The sequence below is a fragment of the Otolemur garnettii genome, unplaced genomic scaffold, assembly GCF_000181295.1.
Source record: "Otolemur garnettii isolate 467f Iridium unplaced genomic scaffold, OtoGar3 scaffold00041, whole genome shotgun sequence".
In the NCBI taxonomy this organism is placed as follows: domain Eukaryota; kingdom Metazoa; phylum Chordata; class Mammalia; order Primates; family Galagidae; genus Otolemur; species Otolemur garnettii.
The window spans coordinates 12623342-12647641 of NW_003852436.1; the positions used below are offsets into that span (position 1 = coordinate 12623342).

The 24300-nt window shown below is 37.3% G+C and overlaps 1 protein-coding gene across 6 annotated transcripts in view; it reads left to right on the forward strand.

The window, feature by feature from the left end:
* Positions 1-24300, forward strand: part of ARFIP1 (ADP ribosylation factor interacting protein 1) — a 108281-nt gene that overhangs the window by 67402 nt on the left and 16579 nt on the right. For all 6 annotated transcript variants that reach the window (XM_003790222.2, XM_023513445.1, XM_023513444.1 and 3 more), the window contains 4 exons: positions 427-539; positions 7754-7975; positions 9644-9801; positions 17288-17462. In XM_003790222.2, coding sequence (XP_003790270.1) covers positions 427-539; positions 7754-7975; positions 9644-9801; positions 17288-17462 — 668 coding nt within the window. The remainder of the gene's footprint in view (positions 1-426; positions 540-7753; positions 7976-9643; positions 9802-17287; positions 17463-24300) is intronic.

Consider the following 24300-nt stretch of genomic DNA (forward strand, 5'->3'; position numbering starts at 1 on the left):
CCTGGGCTGAGCATTACAATGAAAGAGATTACCATGGGGGAATACATGGCCTTTCAAATTTCTTATTGACAAAGATAGTTCTTTTTAGAGTCATTAAGTAGTAAGACTAGTTGTGGAAATTTTGTTTTTCTTGTAGTAAACAGTTGCTTATATAGAAAAGGTGGCTGATTGCAACAGTTTGTTTTTTTTTTTTTTTTAAGAAATCAGACAAACCATATCACATTTGTGTTTAGTAACAGAAATGTTTTTCAAGTGATTAGGAAATTATTTTCAGTGATTCTAGAAAGTTCTAATTCTTCTTTTTGTGGGAAACTTTTTATTTCTTAGATGCTTAAGTAGTTTAATTTGAACAACGTCAATTTTTTTTTCTTCTCCTGTTTGTCTTTATCTGGATTGTGCTTTTTATCTTTTGTTATGATCATGCAGGTGGCCAGAGAACACAGATAAAAAGTGGACCAGTTATTCTAGCAGATGAAATTAAAAATCCTGCAATGGAAAAGTTAGAACTTGTTAGAAAGTGGAGTCTGAACACCTATAAGGTTTGTAATTTTTTAATACTTCTACCCTAAATGATTCTAAGAATTTTAATTTCTATGTTATTCAAATTATATTACAATCATATGAATATGGAGGAGAAAAAATGGCCATCTAAACGTGGTGGATATATAATTAGAATATTGCTGATCTTTTTATGTAATTTAAAAAGTGCAAAAGAGTACCGAAATGCTTGTTAAGTGACAGATAATGTACAGATAATGTATAATTGAAGAAATGTAGTACCTTAGAATACATTTAGCTGTAAAGCTGCTTATACATATGACTGCCCCCCTTTTTGATCCTTTTTAGCTGCTAAAGGTCAAGAGAGGTATATTAATTCTCCCAAGTTTGAAATTATCTGATTTTACCATGGTAGCTAAGCATTAACTGTACAGGCAGCACTATATTGATTGCAAGAGTTAGATTCCTAAAGTTTGTTAACATTGTTAGTTGCATTTGGTGATTGTTTTTCTTAGGCTTTCCATAAAAAATAAGTAAATTATTTGTACTGTATTTGATGTACAAGTTGTCCCTGGGTTATGAACAAAATAGATTTGGTAGGTTTGTTCTTAAGTTGAATTTGCATGTAAGTTGAAACAGGTACATTTACTTTGCAAGTCATACATTAGTTGAATGTTTATAACCTGGAGACCACTTGTATTATAAATAACTCAAGGCCCAAATTCATGTCATATCTTTGAATCTTAACAAGGACAAGACAATAGAATTCTTCAAATAATTAAGTGGTTGAAAGCCCTAGCAGCTTAGGTTAGAGTATTGGCAACAACTCTCTGTATTCCTGAACTGGCTATGGGTCTCGTGGTTAATAAATTGGGAATTGTCTGTATTTTTATATAAAGCAGGTCTTTTATGTGTCTTCTCAAGAGTAATACAGAAGTGAATTTATTCTTTCAGTTAATACATTTAAAGTATAATTTGAAGTCCTTTACAAAAGCACAAGCTTTTCTAAGGTGGTAAAAATGCCCTGAACTGAGCTACTTGAGTCTTTCTGGAAATTATTCAGTTCATGTTAATGTAGAATCTGGGACTTGTTGTTTAAACTCATCAGGACATTCTACTAAATCATTGCCCTTTCTGTTCTCAAAGATATGGGTTCTCTCATTCCATGTATTATTTTGCCTTTATATTTCCTCATTATCACAATACTTCACAAATTTCTTCTCCGTCTTCTTGCTGCTCCCACATATCCCGTCACCCATTAAATCCTGTGGATTCTGTCTCCTTAATATTTTTTTGCTTTTCCCCCTTTTCTCCACCTCATCCTTCACAGCCATAGTCTACATCTATGTTACTCTCTCATGTTGCTGTCATAGCTTCTTGACAAGTTAGATGACATATTCTGCTCTATCCAGTGTTGTTTGCTCTTGCTTAAAATCCTTCGGTTGATCCCTGAGTGGGTCAGTTGGAATGGAACGAATCTGACCCCTATCTGTCTTTCCAACATTGTCTCCTACTGCTCCTCCCTTCTGCATGTGGATCCAGTGGTCCACGCAAAAGTACCCAGAGACTTCCTAAGCCATCAGTGCTTTCTCAGACTTCTATAACTTTGTTCGTGAGGCTGTATTTGTCTGCTGCTTGGAATTCCCTTTTATTTCACTTGTTTATCTTTCATACCAGACTGAACTTCTATTTATTAAATCCATTTGTTCAGCCATTCCTTTCCAATTTGCCTCTGTTAATTTTCTACTTCCATACATTTAAAGAACACACACCCTACTTCTAAACTAAATCCTAGCAATTACAAAGTACATACTTTTAAACTTTTATTGATTTGAGCCTTGTATCATTTAGTTGATATTTTCCCTGTATACTTGTTCCTATGTGTCTATGTATTATGTGTATTATCTATTCTTTTCTTCCATCTCTTACCTCTACAGTAATCCATGCAATCATTACTAAGATTGCATCTTTATCTTTTACATTAACATATCACATTTAAGCCTTTTAAAAATTTGTGTTAGTGAAATTAACAGCTGTAGTCCTAGCACTCTGGGAAGCCAAACCAGGAGGATTGTTTGAGGTCAAGAGTTTGAGACCAGCCTGAGCCAGGAGTGAGACCCCATCCCTACAAAAAATTAGCCAGTCATGTGGTACACACCTGTAGTTCCAGCTGCTTTCAAGGTGGAGGCAGGAGGACCAGTTAAACCCAGGAGTTTGAGGTTGCAGTGAGCTATGATGATGCAAATGCACTCTAGCTTGGTGACAGAGCACAACTCTGTCACTCTGTCTCCAAAGAAAAAGAAAAGAAAATGACAATTCTTCAAAACGTTATACATATGATACTATGTGAAGGAGGCATTATTTTCCTCAAAGTGATCACTTTATATTTACTTATTTATTTTCTATTTACTTATTTAGTGACAAGGTCTTACTCTTTTGCCTAGTCTAGAGTGCTGTGGTGTCGTCATAGTTCACAGCAACCTCAAACTCCTGAGCTCAAGCTGTCCTTCTGCCACAGTATCCCAAGTAGCTGGGAATACGGATACGTACCACCACTATTTTTAAATGAAGAATTTTTTCATTAGAACTTAGGTATTTTAATATAAGTCAAAAGAAAAAAAGAAAGTTCAGACTTACATGATTTTATGTAATATGTAGCCCAGTGTGTCCAGACTGACCAACCAAAAGCTCAGAGTATAATATTGACCTTCTTAGGTCTACATGACTCTCTTCTCATGGCTTACTGACCTTTGCAGTCCAAATTGTTGCCAGTGTTGGGCACTAATTGTTATTTGGGTAATGCATCAAATACTGGTTGATTTAGGTTTGTTTGTTATCCATTTTACACCTTAGTAACTTGATTCTGGCTATATCTTTGATCCTCTCTTTCATGATTTCTACCTATAATTTCTTCTGATTCTATTCTCTAACAAATACTTTAAGGGCTTTCCTCAAAGAGAGTATTTAGCACTTCATTTACTTGTTGTTAATTTTGGCCCCAATACTAGTCTGCTGATTCAAAGCAAACATAATGGAACCACATTTAAGTTAAGGCCTTGAACTCATCTTCTTAAATATTATTTTAATCTCCCTGAATTTATTTATAAAATATGAACCCAAAATTTTATTTATTCTTCATCTGTAGAAATAGTTGAAATAATGAACTCTGGTTTATCTTTTTCAGTTTGTTTTTATTTTTTCCTGGTCTAGAATACAGTGCTTTTTAAAGGTTTTTGTTTTGTTTTGTTTTTTTAAGAATCTCAGTTTTAGCATTCAGAGCTGTTAGGTATCTTTCCCAAACATTAAATACTTTTTTTTTTTTCAGACAAAGTCTTGTTATATTCGGTAGAGTACTGTGGTGTCACAGCTCACAGCAACCTCAAACTCTTGGGCTCAAGCAATTCTTTTGCCTCAGTGTCCCAAGTAGCTGGGACTACAGGTGCCCACCACAATGCCTGGCTATTTTTTGGTTGCAGTTGTCATTGTTGTTAAGCAGGTCTGGCCAGGCTTGAACCCACTACCCTTGTTGTATGTGGCTAGTGCTCTACTCACTGAGCTACAAGCACTGAGCCACATTAAATACTTTCTAAAAATGTTTAAGAAACTGCCTTGCATTCACACCCTGATCAAACTCATGCTCTGATTAATTTATTGATTGACCTACTAACCTGTTGATTTTCTTTTTATGCTTCCTGCTTTATATTTCACCTTAGTAACCCTTTTTGTAACTTTAGGCTATTGCTATGAATTTATCCTTTGCTTGTATTTAAATGTATTTATTCCTTTTTTTGCGTTACAGAAAAGCTCTTGGTGCTATGTAAATATTCAGAGTACACAGTGACTATCTTGTAAATTCATGAGCCATGATGCTGATTCATGGTATTGTGTACACTATTTTTCACCTATCTTCCTACAAGGAGGATATCTAATAGAGCAATAATTTACTTTCTATTCCTACTACCCGTTTACCTTGGCACTATTTGCGCTTTAATTTTCAAAACAAATTCTTTATTTATGTGGAAAATTGAGTAGGATCTGGTACCAGTAAATGGTCTCCATTTTCAAGGACTTTGATAAAAGGTAGAAAACTTAGATTCTTAATTTTCTTCTATTTTAAACTTTTATGATATATACTGATCTTCAATTTTATATTTTAATTTTAATATACACTAGGAATCAATTTAAATAAAAAGATCATGTGAAAAACTTCTTCTGGGAACCCTGATGACTGGGAGAAATGGCTAGGAGCTTTATTCTCACTACAGCTTTCTTTACAAAGCTACATGTAGTCAATCTGTAGTGCTCTTTTACCTGATTGGAATGTAAGCAATGTAAGTACAGTTTCAAACCTATTTCAAGTGTCCAGATTTATGGACTTAATTTGCCTAATAATCAGTATCACCTTACTCTTCCTACCACCTTAACTTCCTTACCTACTTAGCACTTGATGAATCTTGGTATGGAAGACAAGTATGAGAATGAGTGACCTATCTCCTTTATCTTGTTACAATAATGTCTAAAATGGTAATTTTAGACATTATTTCTTACTGTTGTTTTTTTCATTAAAATCATAGTGAATGGGCATCATGGCTAAAGCCTATAATCCCAGCCAAGGCTGGAGAATTATTTAAGGCCCCTGATTCAAGACTAGCCTGGACAACGTGGTGAGATACACCTCCCCTAAACTCCCGCAGCCACCCTAGTCTATGCAAAAAAATTTTAAAATTAGCCAGGTGTGGGCTCAGCACCTGTGGCTCAAGCAGCTAGGGCGCCAGCCACATACACCTAAGGTGGCGGGTTCCAGTCCCCAGCCTGGGCCCACCAAGCAACAATGATGGCTGCAACCAAAAAATGGCCAGGCGCTATGGCGGGCGCCTGTGGTCCCAGCTACTTGGGAGGCTGAGGCAGGAGACTCGCTTGAGCCCAGGAGTTGGAGGTTGCTGTGAGCGTGATGCCATGGTACTCCACCCAGGAGGATAGCTTGAGGCTCCGTCTCAAAAAAAAAAAAATTAGGTGTGATAAGCCCTCCGTATAGTCCCAGCTATTCAGGAGGCGTAGGCAGGAGGATTGCTTGAGGGAAGTTTGAGGTGAGCTATGACCAGGCCACTGCACTTTTGCATGGATGACAGAGAACCTGTCTAAAAAAAGACTTTTTAAAATAAATTTTTTTTAAATCACAGTGTTGGCTTGGCACCGGTGGCTCAGCAGCTAGAGTACCAGCCACATACACCAGAGCTGGTGGTTCGAACCCTGCCCGGACCTGCCAAAACAACAATGACAACTACAACCAAAAAATAGCTGGGCATTGTGGCAGGCGCCTGTAGTCCCAGCTACTTGGGAGGCTGAGACAGAGAATTGCTTAAGCCCAAAAGTTTAAGGTTGCTGTGAGCCGTGACACACTCTACCGAGGGCGACACAATAAAACTCTGTCTCAAAAAAAATTAAAAATTAAAATCACAGTGTCTTCAGTTTAACCCTTCTGTTGATATGATTTTAATCCCTTAGGAATGTTTGTATATTTTTCCTGGGAATAGTTTTATCCTCCTCCTGTGATTTTGGTCTGTTACCTCTTCTATTATTTCCTATGTAGTTAAGAATTTCTCTACTTTAAAAAAAATTATGTGTGTATATATATATATATATATGTTTATTTATAAAGATTCTTAGTTGGGCTGGGTGAGTGGCTCATGCCTGTAATCCTAGCACTCTGGGAGGCTGAAGTAAGTAGATTGCTTGAGCTCAGGAGTTGGAGACCAGACTGAGCAAGAGCGAGACCCTGTCTCTAAAAAAAAAAAAAAAAATAGCCTAGCATTGTGGTAGGTGCTTATACTACCAGCTACTTGGGAGGCTGAGGCAAGAGGATCATTTGAGCTCAAGAATTTGAGGTTGCTGTGAGCTGTGATGCCAGCAGTGTACCCAGGGTGACAAAGTAAGACTCTGACTCAAAAAAAACCAAAAATAAATAAATAAAAATAAAGATCTTTAGTTGATGAGAATAGAAAACATGTTGAGAAATTTGTTTCTCAATAGTTTAAATAGAAAAATACGCAATAAAAGCCCCTATTTGAGCATTATAAAAGGTATCTATATTAGAAAAGCATTTGTACCCTCTTAATATTTTGAAATTAAATATATGTATATATGAATGGCAGATTTGTGTATATTGACAAGGAAAAGTCTTGAAATATTTGCTTATAGAAAAGAAATGTTCAGGATATTAGTATAGCATAATTTCATGTTTACTGTAGAAGTATTATATATGTGATTATATATGGGGTTTGGGGGGTTTTTTTGAGACAGAGCCTCAGGCTATCACTCTGGGTAGAGTGCTGTGGCATCGCAGCTCACAGCAACCTCAAACTTCTGGGCTTAAGTGATTCTCTTGCCTCAGCCTCCCAAGTAGCTGGAACTACAGGCACCCACCACAATGCCTGGCTGTTTTTTGGTTGTAGTTGTCATTGTTGTTTGGCAGGCCTGGGCCAGATTCAAACCCACCAGCTCTGGTGTATGTGGCTGGCTTCTTAGCTGCTTGAGCTACAGGCACCGAGCCCCTAGCTATTCTTAAAATGATTTGATTTTCAACAAAAATTATTAGAAAATTTATTTCCATGTGCTTTGAAATTAGGTACTTTTAAAAAATATATGGGTTTCTATACCATTATTTCTAAAACAGAATACAATAAGAAAATGTAATATCATGCTATCTGGGCAAAAATAAATGGAAAACTCAGGAATCTCTAATCTCTCTCTCTCTCTTCCTCCCCACCCCCTTTCTTCTCTCTTCTTCCTGTCTTCCTATACACATTAAGCTACTTAGTGGGAAGACAAAAGCAAAGGAGCATTGAAAACCAATTAGAAACTAAAATGTTGGCATGCTTATTATTCCTATATTAACAGTCTAATATTATTCTTAAATCGATGTCAAATATTTCTGTTTTAAATAATCTACCCAAATGCCCTAAACTTGAAATATGATTACATAAAACAGTTCTTCTGGCAGTATATAAGTTAGCTAAATAAATCTTAAAACTTCCCCTGATTAGTGTAACAGTAGTTAGACATTGTCTGGTAAATTTATACTGAATCTTGATGAACTAATAAGGGGGCTGACAGCTTTCTGTTTGTTAGACTAGCTTATTTGAGGCCAAAAAATAGTATAGCCACATGCACTAGGATTTGTATTTTGGATTGCTGTATTATTTTTTCTTTTGTTCTTTTTTTTCTTCCTAAGCAAATTGTATCTTTCTACTTTTAGTGTACTCGACAAATTATCTCTGAGAAGCTAGGCCGTGGCTCAAGAACTGTGGACCTTGAACTTGAAGCTCAAATTGATATATTAAGAGATAATAAGAAAAAATATGAAAATATTCTAAAACTGGCTCAGACACTGTCAACCCAGCTTTTCCAAATGGTGCATACCCAAAGGCAACTTGGAGATGCATTTGCTGACCTGAGTTTGAAGTCATTAGAACTCCATGTAAGATTATTTTGAGTAACTATTAGGGATGGGAGAAATGGTAATAGAAGTACTCTAAGAGGTTATTTGTTACATTTATGATTTGCTGAACGCTTAATGAAAGTGGAATTCTGAGGTGTATTTTTAAAGATATTTCATATAATCTTTAAGAAGGCCCAGTTGACTTCTGTCAACTTTACTTTTTATGAACTATTGTATTTATATTTTTCTTCCTCTTGTTTATTGCTTTTTTAATGTTGCTGTTTATCTCTTAATGAGTATCAAAGTAATAAATAAAGTTGTAATATGTTAACTTTTTCTAAAAGTTGTGAAAATGATTTTTCCTATACTGTTATACTTCCAGTAACATTTATGTAGACTTCAGTGGGTAACTTATCTTGTAAAAACTTAGTGCTAAAACTCTTCAGCTGCCCTGCCTTTCTATTTAATGTTTAACATACATTGATTGATATTCTTCTTATATAATCCTATAACTGCCAATATTTGCAAATAAGGTTTAAAAAATTTTGAAGACTGGGTCCATAGTAAAGAATTACATAGACCTGTCTTAAATGGAAAATGCTTTTAGCATAATAAAGAATTTTACTTTCGGCTCGGTGCCTATAGCTCAACCGGCTAAGGCGCCAGCCACATACACCTAAGGTGGCGGGTTCGAATCCCCAGCCCAGACCCGCCAAACAACAATGACGGCTGCAACCAGAAAATAGCCGGGCGTTGTGGTGGGCGCCTGTGGTCCCAGCTATTTGGGAGACGGAGGCAGGAGACTCGCTTGAGCCCAGGAGTTGGAGGTTGCTGTGAGCTGTAATGCCACGGCACTCTACCCAGGGAGACAGCTTGAGGCTCTGTCTCAAAAAAAAAAAAAGAATTTTACTTTCCTGCTATTATGATCAGTTTTTTATTTGGTCATATATATTCCTGATTAATTTATTAATTAGTAAAACTTATTAGTAAAATTTATTAGTAAAACTTAAACTGGGAAGTTTTAAATCTAAAAACTTAGACTGGGAAGTTTTCACTGCTGAACGTTTAGGATTGGTTCTTTCCGTATCTGAAGGAATCATGTGTAATGTTTGCTGAGCCAAAATTTGCAGAGAAAATGAATTAAATCTGGTACTGAATAATCCTTCCTCAGCTGTGTGCCTAGATAGACCCAAGCTTGGGAGTCAACTGGTCACTAAGTTTATAAAGAAATGGATATTGTTAATATTTATACTTTGAGAAGATTTAGTCAAAACACAAAAAAATTACACTTTATTTTATGTCTGAAAGTTTTAGCCAAATGTAACCTAATTTGGTTAGGAAAGTTGTAGTTTCTCTGATTAATAATCTGCTATATTTTTCTTCCTAACAGCTGTGCTTACAGTATAATAGAAACAAAACGTAGAAATAATATTCTTTCTAGTTCAAAGTAGTTTAACTTTAAAAGATTATTTACATTTTAGTAATACATCTGAGCTGATGAAAATTTCTAAGGTAATTAGACTTGTTCAGTAATTATAAAGCTATATGTGATTTATATTTCTATTTAAGAGGGAAAGAAAGGGAAAAGTGATATAGCTAGATTTCTAAATCAAATATTTTCTCATTAGTGATATGCCTGAATTTTTTTTTTTTAGTTACATTTACTAATTTATTACTACATAAATTAAGGTGACTTCCTTGTTTTAGGAAGAATTTGGCTATAATGCAGATACCCAGAAGCTGCTGGCTAAAAATGGAGAGACTCTTCTCGGAGCCATTAACTTTTTCATTGCTAGTGTGAACACTTTGGTGAATAAAACAATTGAAGATACATTATTGACTGTGAAACAGTATGAAAGTGCCAGGTAAGGTATACATTTTCACTATATTTTCTGTTTTACATATGGTATATAATCAGTTAAGATTTTTGGTTGAAAACAGTAGAAACCGACTGAGACCAATATGAGCAGGAAAAAAATGTAATAGATGGGTTATAGGATAGCCAGTAGACTTAGAGAAAAAAAAACAAAATTCTGGAAACAGGCAAGAACCAAAAGCAAGTATTGCTGCAGAAGAATCTAATTGGACCCTGATGTTGGGTGCTTCTGTTACTTGATGCTGGCATAGCTACCATAAATAACTTTGAAGGTGGCTCCACGCCTGTGGCTCAAGTGGCTAAGGCGCCAGCCACGTACACTGAAGGCAGCGAGTTCGAATCCAGCCCCAGCCCACCGAACAACAATGACACCTGCAACCAAAAAATAGCTGGGCGTTGTGGCGGGCACCTGTGGTCCCAGCTACTTGGGAGGCTGAGGCAGGAAACTCGCTTGAGCCCAGGAGTCGGAGTTTGCTATGAGCTGTAATGCCACAGCACTCTACCCAGGGGGACAGCTTGAGGCTCTGTCTCAAAAAAAAATAAAATAAAGTAACTTTGAAGGCTCCTCAATACTTGCTTCATTGCCTTCAGAGTATCTAGTTGAACCATGGTCATGTGTCCAAACCCCACCTTCTAGGAAATAGGGAAATGGAGGATCCCAGCCCCAGCCTCCTTAGAAGAAAATAGGGTCCTTCTTCCTACCACGTAGTTGGGGGTTCCAAACCTTTTTTCTTTTCTGCTGCATACTGAAAGAATAAGATTTGTCTTGGTTGTAGATTAATACACAAATGCTAAAGACAGCTGATTAGCAAAAAAAAAGATCCATGCATACTTTTTTTTTTTTTTGAGACAGAGCCTTAAGCTGTCCTCCTGGGTAGAGTGCCGTGGCATTACAGCTCACAGCAACCTCCAACTCCTGGGCTCAAGCGAATCTCCAGCCTCCGCCTCCCAAGTAGCTGGGACCACAGGCGCCTGCCACAACACCCGGCTATTTTTTGGTTGCAGCCGTCATTGTTGTTTTGGCGGGTCCAGACTGGCGATTCAAACCTGCCACCTTAGGTGTACGTGGCTGGCGCCTTAGCCGGTTGAGCTATAGGCGCCGAGCCCATGCATACTTTTTGTGATAACCAAAAGCGATAAGCAAAAAATCTCACAGAATCAGCATGCAGCCCGCAGGCCACATGTTGTACATTCCTAGATGGCCCTCTATACTCTGGCCTGTTTACCTTTCATCCTTATTATCCCTATTCCCACAATAGTCAGACGTGTGCTTCAAATTTCTCTTGAATATCAGTGTACAAGCTCATTTTACCTACATGATTTTGTTTGTTGTGAATATCAGTGGTCTTCCATTTATCCAGATTATAACAAGCCTTTTAAACCCTCTCAAATTTTTGCCTTTTATGTAAATACTTGCCTTACATTTTAATAGCCTATTTATAATGCAGTTTCCATACATTCTTTTTCATATCTATGTATGTATATAAAAATTTTTCCTATCACAATCATCCTGTAGGTGAATAAAATACATATTAATAAATATTTATAAATATCTAAAGAGGAGCAGGTCCATGATAGCCTTTTTCAGCTTTTGATTATAGGCCAAATTTTTTCCCTCATATACCCTGCCACTCTTATTTAAATATTATTCCAATCCCCTTGGGTTTTTTTTCTCTCTCAGCACTTGAAATTCTTATTTTCTAATATACTTGCTCTAGCATAGTGGAAGATAAACTTTACCTTTTAGAAGCATAACTTTACTCTTTGGCCTCTTGCCTTAGTTTAATGATGTGAGAAACACTGTTGAAAATCCAAATTCATCTAGTCTTTTTACAATTAAATGCTTACTAAGTTTATTTTTTCTTTATGCCTAAGTAGAAGCCCAGATCACTTGGAAAAGTTAATTTTTGATCTTTTGACAAGAAGAGATGCTTCTGTTGTACACTATGTTTATAATTTTCTGTTTAATATTAACATATTTGTGATTATTAGTGACTTAGAAATGAAGGTCAAGACCAAAATCTTGATTGTACAGTGGGGTAAGGGCAAGAGTATCTTTCAGTAAGATATCCTTTGATGGGAATCCTAATAACATGCCCAGTAATTGATATTTCAGTCTCTATTTAAATACCTTGTGGACATTTTATTTTTCAAAGGGTTCATTATGTATATGAATGAAAAATTTCATTTACTTAAATTCAATTTGGCTTTTTTATTTTGAGACAGTTTGACTATGTCGCCCTAGGTAGGGTGGCATCATAGCTCACACAAACCCCGAACTTTTGGGCTTGAGCAATCTTCTTTCCTAACCCTCTCAAGTAGCTGGGACTGGAGGTACCTGCCACAATTTGGTTCTTTTTTAAATTTGTCTGTTCCTTATTCATAATGTCCACATTTGTTCATAATGGATGCTCTTTCTTCTATATCTTTAATCATTTTAAGCATTCTTCTTTTCTAGTTTTTCTGATTGTTTTATATTTATGGGTTTTTTGGCTTTGGGGGGTTTTTTGAGTCTCACTGTGTCACCCTCAGTAGAGTGCGGTGGCATCACAGCTCACAGCAACCTCTAACTCATGGGCTTAAGCGATTCTCTTGCCTTCACCTCCCAGTAGCAGGGACTACAGGCACTCGCCACAATGTTGCAGTTGTCATTGTTGTTTAGCTGGCCAGGGCCAGGTTCAAACCCACGAGCCTCCATGTACATGGCTGCCACTGTAACCACGGTGCTGTGGGTACCAAGCCATATTTATGGGTTTTAAAGATGAGAATTATTTTGTTCCAGAAGTACCCCTACCACCTCCCAGTTAAGAACTATGTGAATCTAGTTAGTTTCTCCACTTTGTAATTGTACATCTGCTCTAACATATATTTTACTTAATTAATGTGTAGTATCTTTCTCTTTAGCCTTATTTCTAGTATGCTTTTTAAAATATTAATCCATATTAACAAAAGCCAGATTTATCATGTACATCACTGTACATAAAACATTTTGTATATAGTTTGTAGCAGAAAAGAATAAGGCTCTAGAGGTTAAATGGTTTGCTCACTTGTAGTCAGTTTCAAAACCAAGATGAGAACCCATTGCCTGTCTTTTGCATTTGATCAATAAGCCTTAAGCTTAAACTGGATTGATCTATAATTTTCACATCTAATTATATAAAATAATTTTCACTTCTTATTAAAAAAATCTAACTCATGGCTCTGTGCCTGTGGCTCAAGCAGCTAAGGCACCAGCCACATATACCTGAGCTGGCAGGTTTGAATCCAGCCTGGACCCTCCAAAACAACAATGACAGCTGCAACCAAAAAATAGCCGGGTGTTGTGGCAGGTGCCTGTAGTCCCAGCTACTTGGGAGGCAGAGGCAGGAGAATCGCTTGAGCCCAGGAGTTGGAGGTTGCTGTGAGCTGTGATGCCGCTGCACTCTACCCATGGTGACAGCTTGAGGCTCTGTCTCAAAAAAAAAAAAAAAATTTAACTCATTAGATTGGTTATATAACTCATTAGATTGGGGAGTATAATTTGGTATAAGATCTCAATATATATACCAGTATCCCAAAAGTTACCATACATAGGGAAAATGGGAATTGTACCTTTATTTACAAAATATTCATTACAAATATTTACAAAATGTTCTATACATCCCTCTTTGTAAAATTCTGTAATGAACATTTTGTAAATAAAGGTACGTGTAGCCACAATTTCCTATTTCGCTGTGTATGTTTGCCTTTGGGATACTTTGTAGTTTGGAAAGTATAATGTGGTATAAGATCTCAATTTATACAATACATATATAGATACATTTGGAACTTTTGAACAAAATTATAAATCAAGTTATACAAGTATGAACTTGTTAGCTGGTTACTTAAAGGGTACCTCAGACAGCCTCTGTGTGCTTTAAAGACCAACAACAATAATCACCTCACCCCATAATTTATCCTTTTTTATTCAAATTATAGTGTATGATTTTATTCATTAAGCTTAGCGTGGGGTTTGACTTTTCTGTTGTTTACGAAGTAGCTAAGGAATTAGCTAGTTTTGAGACCGAAACATTGCCTACTGAGGGATAACAGTCAAAAAGAAAATCCAAGATTAAAAGTTTCTCAGTAGCTGAATTTTCTTCTCTGTCAAAACCAGAATTTACTGACTTTTAAGGCAAGGGTCATCTATTTGATCAGCACAAAAAGTAGTACTTAAGGCAAATGGCTGGGTGGCCTTTTAATGCTCCCTATTATGCATTGTGTGCAAGTATTTCCTAGCCCTTTGGTGCTTCATATGTAGAAAATCTTATAACAGCCCATTCAACACTTCTCCACAGCAGCACCAACAAGGGAGTCAATTGTCAAGACTTTTCAGATGTGGACACCTGTTCTCTAGAAGTTTTACTTAAGCCATAAAGTAACCATCACTAACTTTGTTGATATGGACTCAGTTCAGACTGGCAACCTTGAAGTGAAGAGTTGCATTTTGAAAAACTTAGTGAGCTTCTTATCTTGGTGGTAATGAGCACTGTTAGAGCGCTTATGGAAATTTTTACTTTGATACCGTCTACAGACTCTGAATATAAAAATTAAGGAATATAAGGTCAGTATTATAACTTTGTGTTTAAATTAATCACTGTTATTTAGAAATGTGCTCCAAGGCTATTGTAGGATATTGGTGCTCACATTAAATCACCACATTACTATTTATTTCAGATCTACTTTTTGTTTGTTTGTTTGTTTTGGGGGGGGAGTAGTTAAGAGACAGGTTCTGGTTCTGTCAGCCTACAGTGGAGTACAGTGTCATGGTCATATCTTACTGCAGCCTCAAACCCCTGAGCTCAAGCTGTCCTCCTTCCTCAGCCTGTTAGGTTGCTAGAGCTATGTGCACGTACCATCACATCTGGCTAATTTTTTAGAAAGCTTTTTGATACAGACAAAGTCTCACTATATTACCCAGGCTGGTCTTCAAGTCCTGGCCTCACACTCTTCTGCCTTGGTCTCCTGCGTGCTGAGATTACAGGCAGAGCGGCTGTTCCTGTCCTGTTACGTACTAAGTTTTTAGTTAGTTTGCTTTCAGCTGCTCCTCTGCCAATTCGCCATAACAATAAGCATTTTAAAGGTTTGCGTTGTTCCTAGGTGTCCTTTGTGTTTTATGCACACGTACATGAAGTTCTGTGGAGATTATTATTCCCATTTATAGATGAAAAACTGGTATACAAAGAGATGCAATATCTTGCTCGAGATGTTAGAGCCAGTGAAGGGCATAGTGGTCATTCCATTTGGCTACTACACCCATGGATTTAACTGACTTGCTCTTGTTACCAAGTCAGTCTTGCCTCCTAAGTCTTTTGTCTGTCTCCTTAGCTCCACTACCTTTGCCTTGATGTAGTGACTCATTTCTCACATGTCCTTGGTCTTCAGTTGGTTTCCTTGCTTCTAATTTCTTAACCTTTTGCTCCAGTCCTCCTTCCATATACCACCACTGGAGGCACCTTTCTATCCTAAACAGTTAGACTCATGTCACTTTATTGTCAATCAGTGTTCTTCAGTGGCCTCCCATCACCTGTCCTGCTGGATTAAATCTAAAACCTTTAGCACTGTCGGGCTGGTTAATCTCAGTCTTGCCTACCTGTCTGACTTCCCTTCCAATATGGCATTTGAACTTCAGATTGTCACATAACTGAATTAATTCCCAAATATGTCTTGGCATCGTAACAGATTTCTGCCTTTGTCCATTTATTCACTTCTGGAATAGTCTAATTCCCCTGTGCCAATCCACCCAAAAGCTTTTACCATCTTTCAAAATTTAATTATGGTATTTTAATTCTGTTCTCAGATACCTTTTCAGATCCTAATTAGGTAACTCTTGATTTCCATTATATCTTGTCCTCCTTCATGGTAGTTTCCATTACCTGATTTTGTTGTAATTATTTACAAGGTTCTCTTCCTCCATACCTCAAGCTTCTTGGGGATAAAGTTATCTGCTCATCTTTACAGTTCTATATTCTAACATAGCACCAGAAATACAGAACATGATCACTTGATATATGTTGAATGAACCATTGATCAATGAATGAATGAATGATCCTCTTTTGGCCAGAAAGATAAAGTTTCTTGCATTCAGTATGAGTTAAACATAAATTAGTCTCAGGCAATGCCTTTGGCTCAAAGGAGTAGGGCACTGGCCACATATACCAGAGGTGGTGGGTTCAAACCCAGCCCCAGCCAAAAAATAAAAATTAAGTTAGTCTCAGTGTGAGGAACTAATATATTCTTTCTCTAGTCATATAGACAGTATAGTTGATGTAATTTAAAGTAGTCCTAATTCCCAGAATAGGAGACATGAATCATACTATAGATGTGTAAATAAAGAGTTTTAATTTTTAGGGCATAAGCTTTGTGATTCTGATTTTGACTAAATTAAAGGTCAGTTTGCTTCTGGGCTGAGTACTGAATAGTTGAGGCTACTAGATAAGTCATTGTTTAATAAGCAAAGTAATACTGCACTTACACAGGGGCTGTGATAGAGGTATTATGAGGGGCTGTGGGGTCATGATGATGATGGTGGTGGTGGGGTAACTGTTCAGTAAGGTGGGAGGATACATGTTTTAGGGTGAGCCATTTCATGGAATACAAAGTGTTGAGTGCTCTATATAGATGCCATTGTCACATTCTAAATAATGGTGCTTATTTGGAGATGAGTGGAGTTGTGTTGTCACATGTAATAGCCACATCACTGTGAGCTAGTCTGGATTGAGATAGAAGTGTAAAATATTTAGTGGATTTCAACTCAGTACCTGCCTCCAAATGTAAAGTAGTTGATTAACCACTTTTTTACATTGATTACATGTTGCAATGATAATACTTTAAATATATTGGGTAAAAATATATATATTGTTTAAAAAGGGTAAAGTTAATTTTTATTGTTTTAATGCAGCTACTGGAAAATGTTTAATTACATGTGTTACTCACATTTTTATTGTATATTGCTGACCTAGACTTACTATGAGAACCACTAACCCTCTGTTGGGTCAGAGACTTACCTGTTGGAGGCAGCCATCCTCACCTGCTTTGTTTCATCGATATTAACCAATTCACATGGAGATTGATCTCTATCTTTGATCTTATTTGACTTATTAGGTTTTAACATTTTTTTTAACAGGTTTTTAAATTTTGGAAATTTTACTTGTCAAATTATTAGTACACTATTTTACTTGTCAAATTAGTACACTATTTTACTTAATAGTATACTTTGAGAGGAATAGTTAATGAGATAAAAAAGCAGCTTCCTCCTATTTTTGTATGAATAACTGTTTGTTTTTAAAGAAATAATTAAAAAAAGAGGTAATGTTTTCAAAAACAAAGTATAGACTAGACATTAGAATTTTATTTTTTTTTATTTAGTATAAGAGTGAATTCTATGTATTTTAACACACCTCTTAAAAGTATTTTACTCTGTTTTTATAGTACTTCATTTATTCTTTCTTTTCCAGGATTGAATATGATGCATATCGCACTGATTTGGAAGAACTGAATCTTGGACCGCGTGATGCAAACACTTTGCCAAAGATTGAGCAGTCACAGCATCTGTTCCAAGCACATAAGGAAAAATATGATAAAATGCGCAATGATGTTTCTATCAAATTGAAATTCCTAGAAGAAAATAAGGTAAATTTATTCTTTACCTTCTTGAGATCTTTCTGCAGACTTTAAAATAGTCACCCTCAAAAAAGATAAATAGAAAACTTTTTTATTTCTGTTATCTTTTATGACAATTGCAAGAAGGAATTTTATTTATAATCAGTATTTGAGTTTTTAAAAATATACAAAATACAGTAGAACCTCCAGAGTTGACCATCTCCCTACTTTGACTACCTCCTTAAATTGACCTAATTTTCAAAGACTGGATGGACATACACCACACGTATGTATCAGTACAATAGGCCTCGTTCCTTATGTTGACCAGTCTGTTACAGTCTCTTGGGTGAGTGGTCAACTTACAGAGAGGTCTACTGTATGTTTATCTTTCTTTGATAAAACTCATCAACTCTGCCATCCTAATCTTTCTCATGTAACAATTGACAAAAAATACTGAATGTTCAACCACTGATCTTCAAAAAGTTTTAAAGAGGTTCCACCCTGAATATTTTGAAACCTTTCTATTCACAGTAGGTGCAACTTGCAGGAAGAGAGCCATGGTTTTCTTCCCAGTAACAGATAAATGAGGAATAGCTAGGGTGTCCAACTTAGGGGGGCAGTTGGCATAATCTAGAGGGACTAAGCCAAGAAATCAATTTTGCAGCTTGTTTTTATGTAATGTGAGCACATCTAATGACTAGAGTAGTGAGAGCTGAACTGGATCTGCTGTAGGCTTCACCTGGAGACAGATTCATGTAACATTCATATCATATATGTATACAAGATTCTGAGTTTTGGTTTCAGTAAAGGACAGGTTCCCATATTTGACATACTCTCCATTACATGCACACTTGGTTTTATATGGAGGAGTGCAATTCTGGAAATGGGAAAGCCAGTTGTGAGCATAGTACAGAATAGCTCAGTCCTGTGAAAATCGCTCTCACCATTGCACATTGGTAGTCCCTGTTGTGCTCTTCACATCTTCTGAAGTCATGACAGGTTTTCAACCATACTTTCTTTCAAGTACCCCTCTTAAGAATATTTTGCAGTTTTCCCAGGAAGCAGTAATGTTTATAATCTCCTCCATAGTATCAAAGGGCTTTTTATTAACTTACTAACTATATGTTGATAACTTCTTGTTTCTTTTTTTTTTTTTAATTCTTCTTTTTTTTTTTGAGACAGAGTCTCACTGGGTTGCCCTGGGTAGAATGCTGTGGTGTTATAGCTCACAGCAAACTCAAACTCTTGGGCTCAAGTGATGCTCTTGCCTCAGCTTCCCAAGTCGCTGAGACTACAGGTATCCGGTGTCCACCACAACACCTGGTTATTTTTAGAGATGAGGTCTCGCTCTGGCTCAGGCTAGTCGATCCACCAGCCTCAGCCTCTCAGAGTGCTGGGATGACAAGCGTGAGCCACTGCCCCCAGTCTGACTTCTTGTTTCTTTCACATTTCCTTACAAACTCTTATGGCTACCATAAAACCTACAGAATACCTTACTTTGGGATCTACCAGATCCAGTACTATCACTTACTCTTTTAGCTATCATGGGTGAAAATTACTCCAGCAGACAGGGCAGTAAAGGAAACCTCAGCAGAGTTGTCAAATCAGATTTCCCGGCATCATTCAGACAAGAGCACTGGCCAGCCTATTAACATCCATTTGCTGAGCGTATAAGATTGCATTCATTTTAGTCACTTACATGCAGAGGGTGCCAAAAAAGTATACTTTTTTTTTGGAGATGGCATCTCACTCTGTTGCCCCAGGCTATAGTACCATGGTGTCAGCCTAGCTTACTGTAACCTCAAATTCCTGGGTTAAAGTGATACTTCTGCCTCAGCCTCCTGAGTAGCTGGGACTACAAGTATCCACCACAACACCCAGCTAATTTTTCTATTTTTAGTAGAGATGTGGTCTTGCTTTTGCCCAGCTTGGTCTTGAACTCCTGAGCTCAAGTGATTCTCCAGGACTCCTAGCTGTACTAGGATTACAGGCGTGAGATAGCACACCCAGTCAAAATGTATACACATTTTAAGAAAGGAAAAAACTGTATTAAATTTGTAATACTCTAGCTTAGTGAGTAGGGCACCAGCCACATACACTGAGGCTAGAAGGTTCAAGCCTGGCCCTGGCCTGCTAAACAACAATGACAACTGCAACCAAAAAGTACCTATGCATTGTGGTGGGTGCCTATAGTCCCAGCTACTCAGGAGGCTGAGGCAAGAAAATCACTTAAGCCCAAGAGTTTGGGGTTGCTGTGAGCTGTGACGCCATGGCACTCTACCAAGGGCAACATAATGAGACTCTGTCTCAAAAAAACAAAAGTAAAATAAAAAAAATAAATTTGTAGTACTCAAATCACATTTGATGTCTGCAATTACAAGAGGTGTTCAATGTGACTTGTATTCATATTTTGTTATTGTTATATATTGAGTATTACAATTTTAATATTATTTTTTTCTTTCTTAAAATGTGTATGCATTCTTGGCACCCTCTGTATATCAGTTATGCTGTTTGATATTTTGATGTATATGAATATGTCAATATTTAGAATTAGACATTGTATACAGGATGTCCGTAAGGTTCATGTGCAATTAAACACAAACTTCATGTCCACCCCGTATTTTAAATATAAAAATATTTTTGACAGGGCAGTTCCTGTGGCTCAAGGAGTAGGGTGCCAGCCCCATAATGAAGGTGGCAGGTTCAAGCCCCGCCCTGGCCAAAAGTGCAAAAAATGTATATATTTTTTTGACATTCTTCCCTGTCATCACTTTAGTATAGTGCTAAAGAGGTACGCTAGAGGACTATACGTTTTTGATAGAAAAAATCAAACAGAGTGAAACATGTAAGATTCATGTGCTTTAAGGAAGAGAAAATCAAAAGTCATTTGCAGCCAGATTTTACTGACTCTAAACCATATAAAGGCTGAATTGTGGGCTTACAAGGGATGTACGGTGAGCAGAGAAGAAAGGCGTCGCTTTTGTAGCCTGCCAAGTCGTCATATAAATTTTAAATGTCATTCACATGGGTCTTACTTCCAACTTTATCAGGTCAGCCCTAAAGAATTTCTAAAGTTGGGAATGACAGGAAACAAATGTGTAGTCCTCAATCACTGGAGTTTAAAGGGAGAAAGAAAGTAGCAGAACAAAAACCAGTGAGGAATCTTTCATAGCCAAATGAATCAATTAAGGGCCTGAACTAGGGTCAGGGCAATAACAGTAGAAACGAAATAGTATTATGGTGGTTTTAAGGCTGTATGGCAGGGATCAGAAAATCAAAATAGGAAGCTAGTTTAGCCTAAGGGTAAGGGTGAGGTATGGAACTTTTTTCTATTCAACTCAGTGTTCACTTGGAGATGATAATAAAATATTCAAATTAAAACAATTGGTAGGAAGTTGATGTATGTTTGGAGTTTGGATGAACACAGAGCATCAGAGATTACATGTTCGGAACTCATGGCTTTGAGAATAATATTATTATTATCACATCTTTTCTTTTTTACTATATGTTAAAAATAGAAAATTGCTTCTATAGCTTAAAAAACGGGACAGTTCTGGAAGCGCTCCATGATCAAGGGACCGGCAGATTTGGTGTCCAGTGGGGGCCTGCTTTCTGACTCACAGGTGGCTCCTTCTTGCTGTGTCCTTGCAGGGTGGGAAGGGAAGGGGCCTGTCTCTGGCCTCCATAAGGCACTCCTCCCATTCATGAGGATTCTACCCTCATGGTCTAATCACCTCCCAGAAGTCCTATGGTACCTCCTCATACTGTCACATTTGGGGGTGAAGATTTTAACGTAAGAATTTGGGGAGGGACACAAACATTCTGACCACAGCAGATGGCCTAGAGATAATCTTTGTTTTTGGCTTTCCACAGTTGTTATCAAGCTAAGTTTCAATTAGGACTCAATATATCAGCTATGTCTAAAATAAAATCTATAAAGAAGCTTTGGTCTTTTTACCTTTTCTGTGTAACTCTTCAAAACTATAAAGAGGTGGGAGGTTCTAAAAAATAAATAAAAATAAATAATTCTTTTAAAAAGACTATAAAGAATTTGGTGAAGATGTAGACTTCCTAAAGGACTGTTGATTTTTGTTGTTGAACAACTTTTACTCTTTTATTTTTCATATATTTTAAAAGGGAGGAAAACAATCTTTTAGCCCAGGAACTGTCAGTCCTGCTTTGCTTTCTTGGCAGTTTGAATGCTTCAAATGAGAGGAGGAGGGGGAGTTGTTATTTTGTTAAACTATAGTTGAATTTGTACCTTAACAACTCTTTGGTTGGGATAATCCACTTAGTACTTGAATTTTAATACAACATGGTACGCTTTTCCTATTTCTTTTTCTTTTTTTTCCCTAGAGGCAGAGTCTCTATGTTGCCTAGGCTGTATTCAAACTCCTGGGCTCCAGCAGTCTTCTCACAAAGTAGCTGGAACTACAGGCTTCCCACCACACACTGCTACTCTTCACATTTCTTTCTTTTTTTGAGGCAGAGTCTCACTTTATCGCCCTCAGTAGAGTGCTGTGGCATCATAGCTCACAGCAACCTCAAACTCCTAGGCTTAAGCAATTCTCTTGCCTTGGCCTCCCAAGTAGCTGGGACTACAGGCACCCACCACAACGCTCAGCTATTTTTTTTTTTGCAGTTTGGCCGGAGCTGGGTTTGAACCCACCACCCTTGGTATATGGGGCCAGTGCCCTACCAGCTGAGCCACAGACACCACCTCATACCCAGCTATTTTTAAACACCAGGTCTTGCTCTGGCTCAGGCTGCTCCTGAACCTGTGAGCTCAGGCAGTCCACCCACTTCAGCCTCCCAAGTGCTGGGATTACAGGTATGAACCACCATGCCCTGCCTCTTCATATTTCTTAAAAAGAAGAACTGAAACATCAGGAAATAAGCTGTTTTGTTATTTGATAATACTGCGATATACAGATCTGGTTTTGCAGCTTTTCTCTGTCTTTTTTTCATCTTTCTGTTGGTTCTGATATTGTGATTTTGGGTGTTGTCTTTCCATAGTGATGCTTCATTTCTAAAATGAGATAACTAAACAACTAGAATAGTGCATAAAGTAAAAGCAAATAGGCCTTGAGTACAGGATTAAAAACCAGTCTTGTGACTATAGAAGTAAGTTTTAGTGTTTAGTGTTTTGGTCGTTCCTTCTTAGAACTTTTTATTCATGTCATTTTCTTAGTTATTGTGTTAAGACATTTATATTCTACATTTAGAAAGATTCACATGTACCCTTGTAAAACAAACCATAGGCGTGGTCCCACCAATCACCCTCCCTCCACCCATCCTCCCCCCTCTCCCCTTTCCCCATATTCTTGGGCTATAATTGAGTTATTATACCTTTCAATGAAAGCTATAAATTAGTTTCATAGTAGGGCTGAGTACATTGGATACTCCATGTACCTTCTTAAATTCTGTTTTTTTCATTGTCAAAAGAAAAGAACCCTGACCTCTTAAGTACTTTTATTTTTTTATTTTTTTATTTTTTTTGAGGCAAAGTCTCACTTTGTCACCCTTGGTAGAGTACTGTGATGTCATACTTTGCAGCAACCTCAAACTCTTGGACTCAAGTTTCTCTTGCCTTAGCCTCCAGAGTGGCAGGGACTACAGACACCTGCCACAACACCAGCTATTTTTGGAGACAGGGTCTTGCCCTTGCTCAGGCTGGTCTCAAACTTGTAAGCTCAGGCAATCTACCCACCCCTTTGCCTCCCTGGGCCCTTGATTCTCATTCCTACTTCCTTCCTTTCTTATAAAAAAGGTATTATACCATTAACTCTGCTCATGGAAATTATTGGTAGACTACTTTTTTGGTGCCAGTGACTGAGTTAGGTGATTGAGTATACAGAGTATTACAGGTATGAGCCACTGTACCCGGCTTCTTAAGTACTTTTAAAATATTCGTGCTAGTGACTGTCATATTTATTTCTATAACTAGAGGCAAAAACAGTAGTACTTCTTGGTACATGCTCATAGGTCTGGTGAAATTAAATTATAGGTGAAAGAACCTTACTTGGCTTTAAATAAAAAAAATAAGCATTTATGGCTTGAAAATCTGTAAGTACAGTATAGGCAACCAGGGAGTGAGTTAGTGGTATTGGGCACATACTCACAAAAAAACTGTCTTTCAACACTTTGTCAGACGTTATTACCTACACGTGGATCCTATGAATCATTCCCCTATCTGTACAGCTTTACTTCCAGACTTAATTCCTAAGTATATTTTGTCATGTAATTTTATGTAATTTTGTTACTGTTCTTTCATTCATTTAACAAATATTTATGAAGCATATACTGTGTGCCAGGAAGAATTCTGGATATTGATGATACCCAGTGAAAATACACATTTTACTCTCAAAGAGCTTATAGCATAATAAGAGAAACATTAGTCAAATTACAACAAAAATTATATATGTGTATAATTTTGGCTGTGACTGGTGCTCTTAAGGAGAGGTCCTTGTCATTTAGGAGAGGTTGGGGAAGGCTTCAGTTTGAGAGTGATCTTAGACATTAACTAGGTAAAGTAGGAAGCAGAGAATGTTCCAGGAAGAGAGAACAGATGTGTAACTGCCCTGTGTTAGAAGAGAGTGTGGTGTGTTCAGAGAACGGATGTGACTGGAGCCAGCATGACCTGAGGAGAGTGAGAAGGCTGAAGAGCTAAGCTGGGGCCATACCCTGCAGACCATATAGACCACATTAAGGAAAAGATTCCCAGGAAGCCCTTGAAAGAATTCTTAGGAAATGATAGGTCTAGGGGTATCCAGCCTGCAGCCTGTGATCCACATGCTGATTTTGTGAGGACTCTTTTTGCTTATCTGTGGTGTCAGATATCCTGAAAAATATGCCTAGCCTTTTTGGC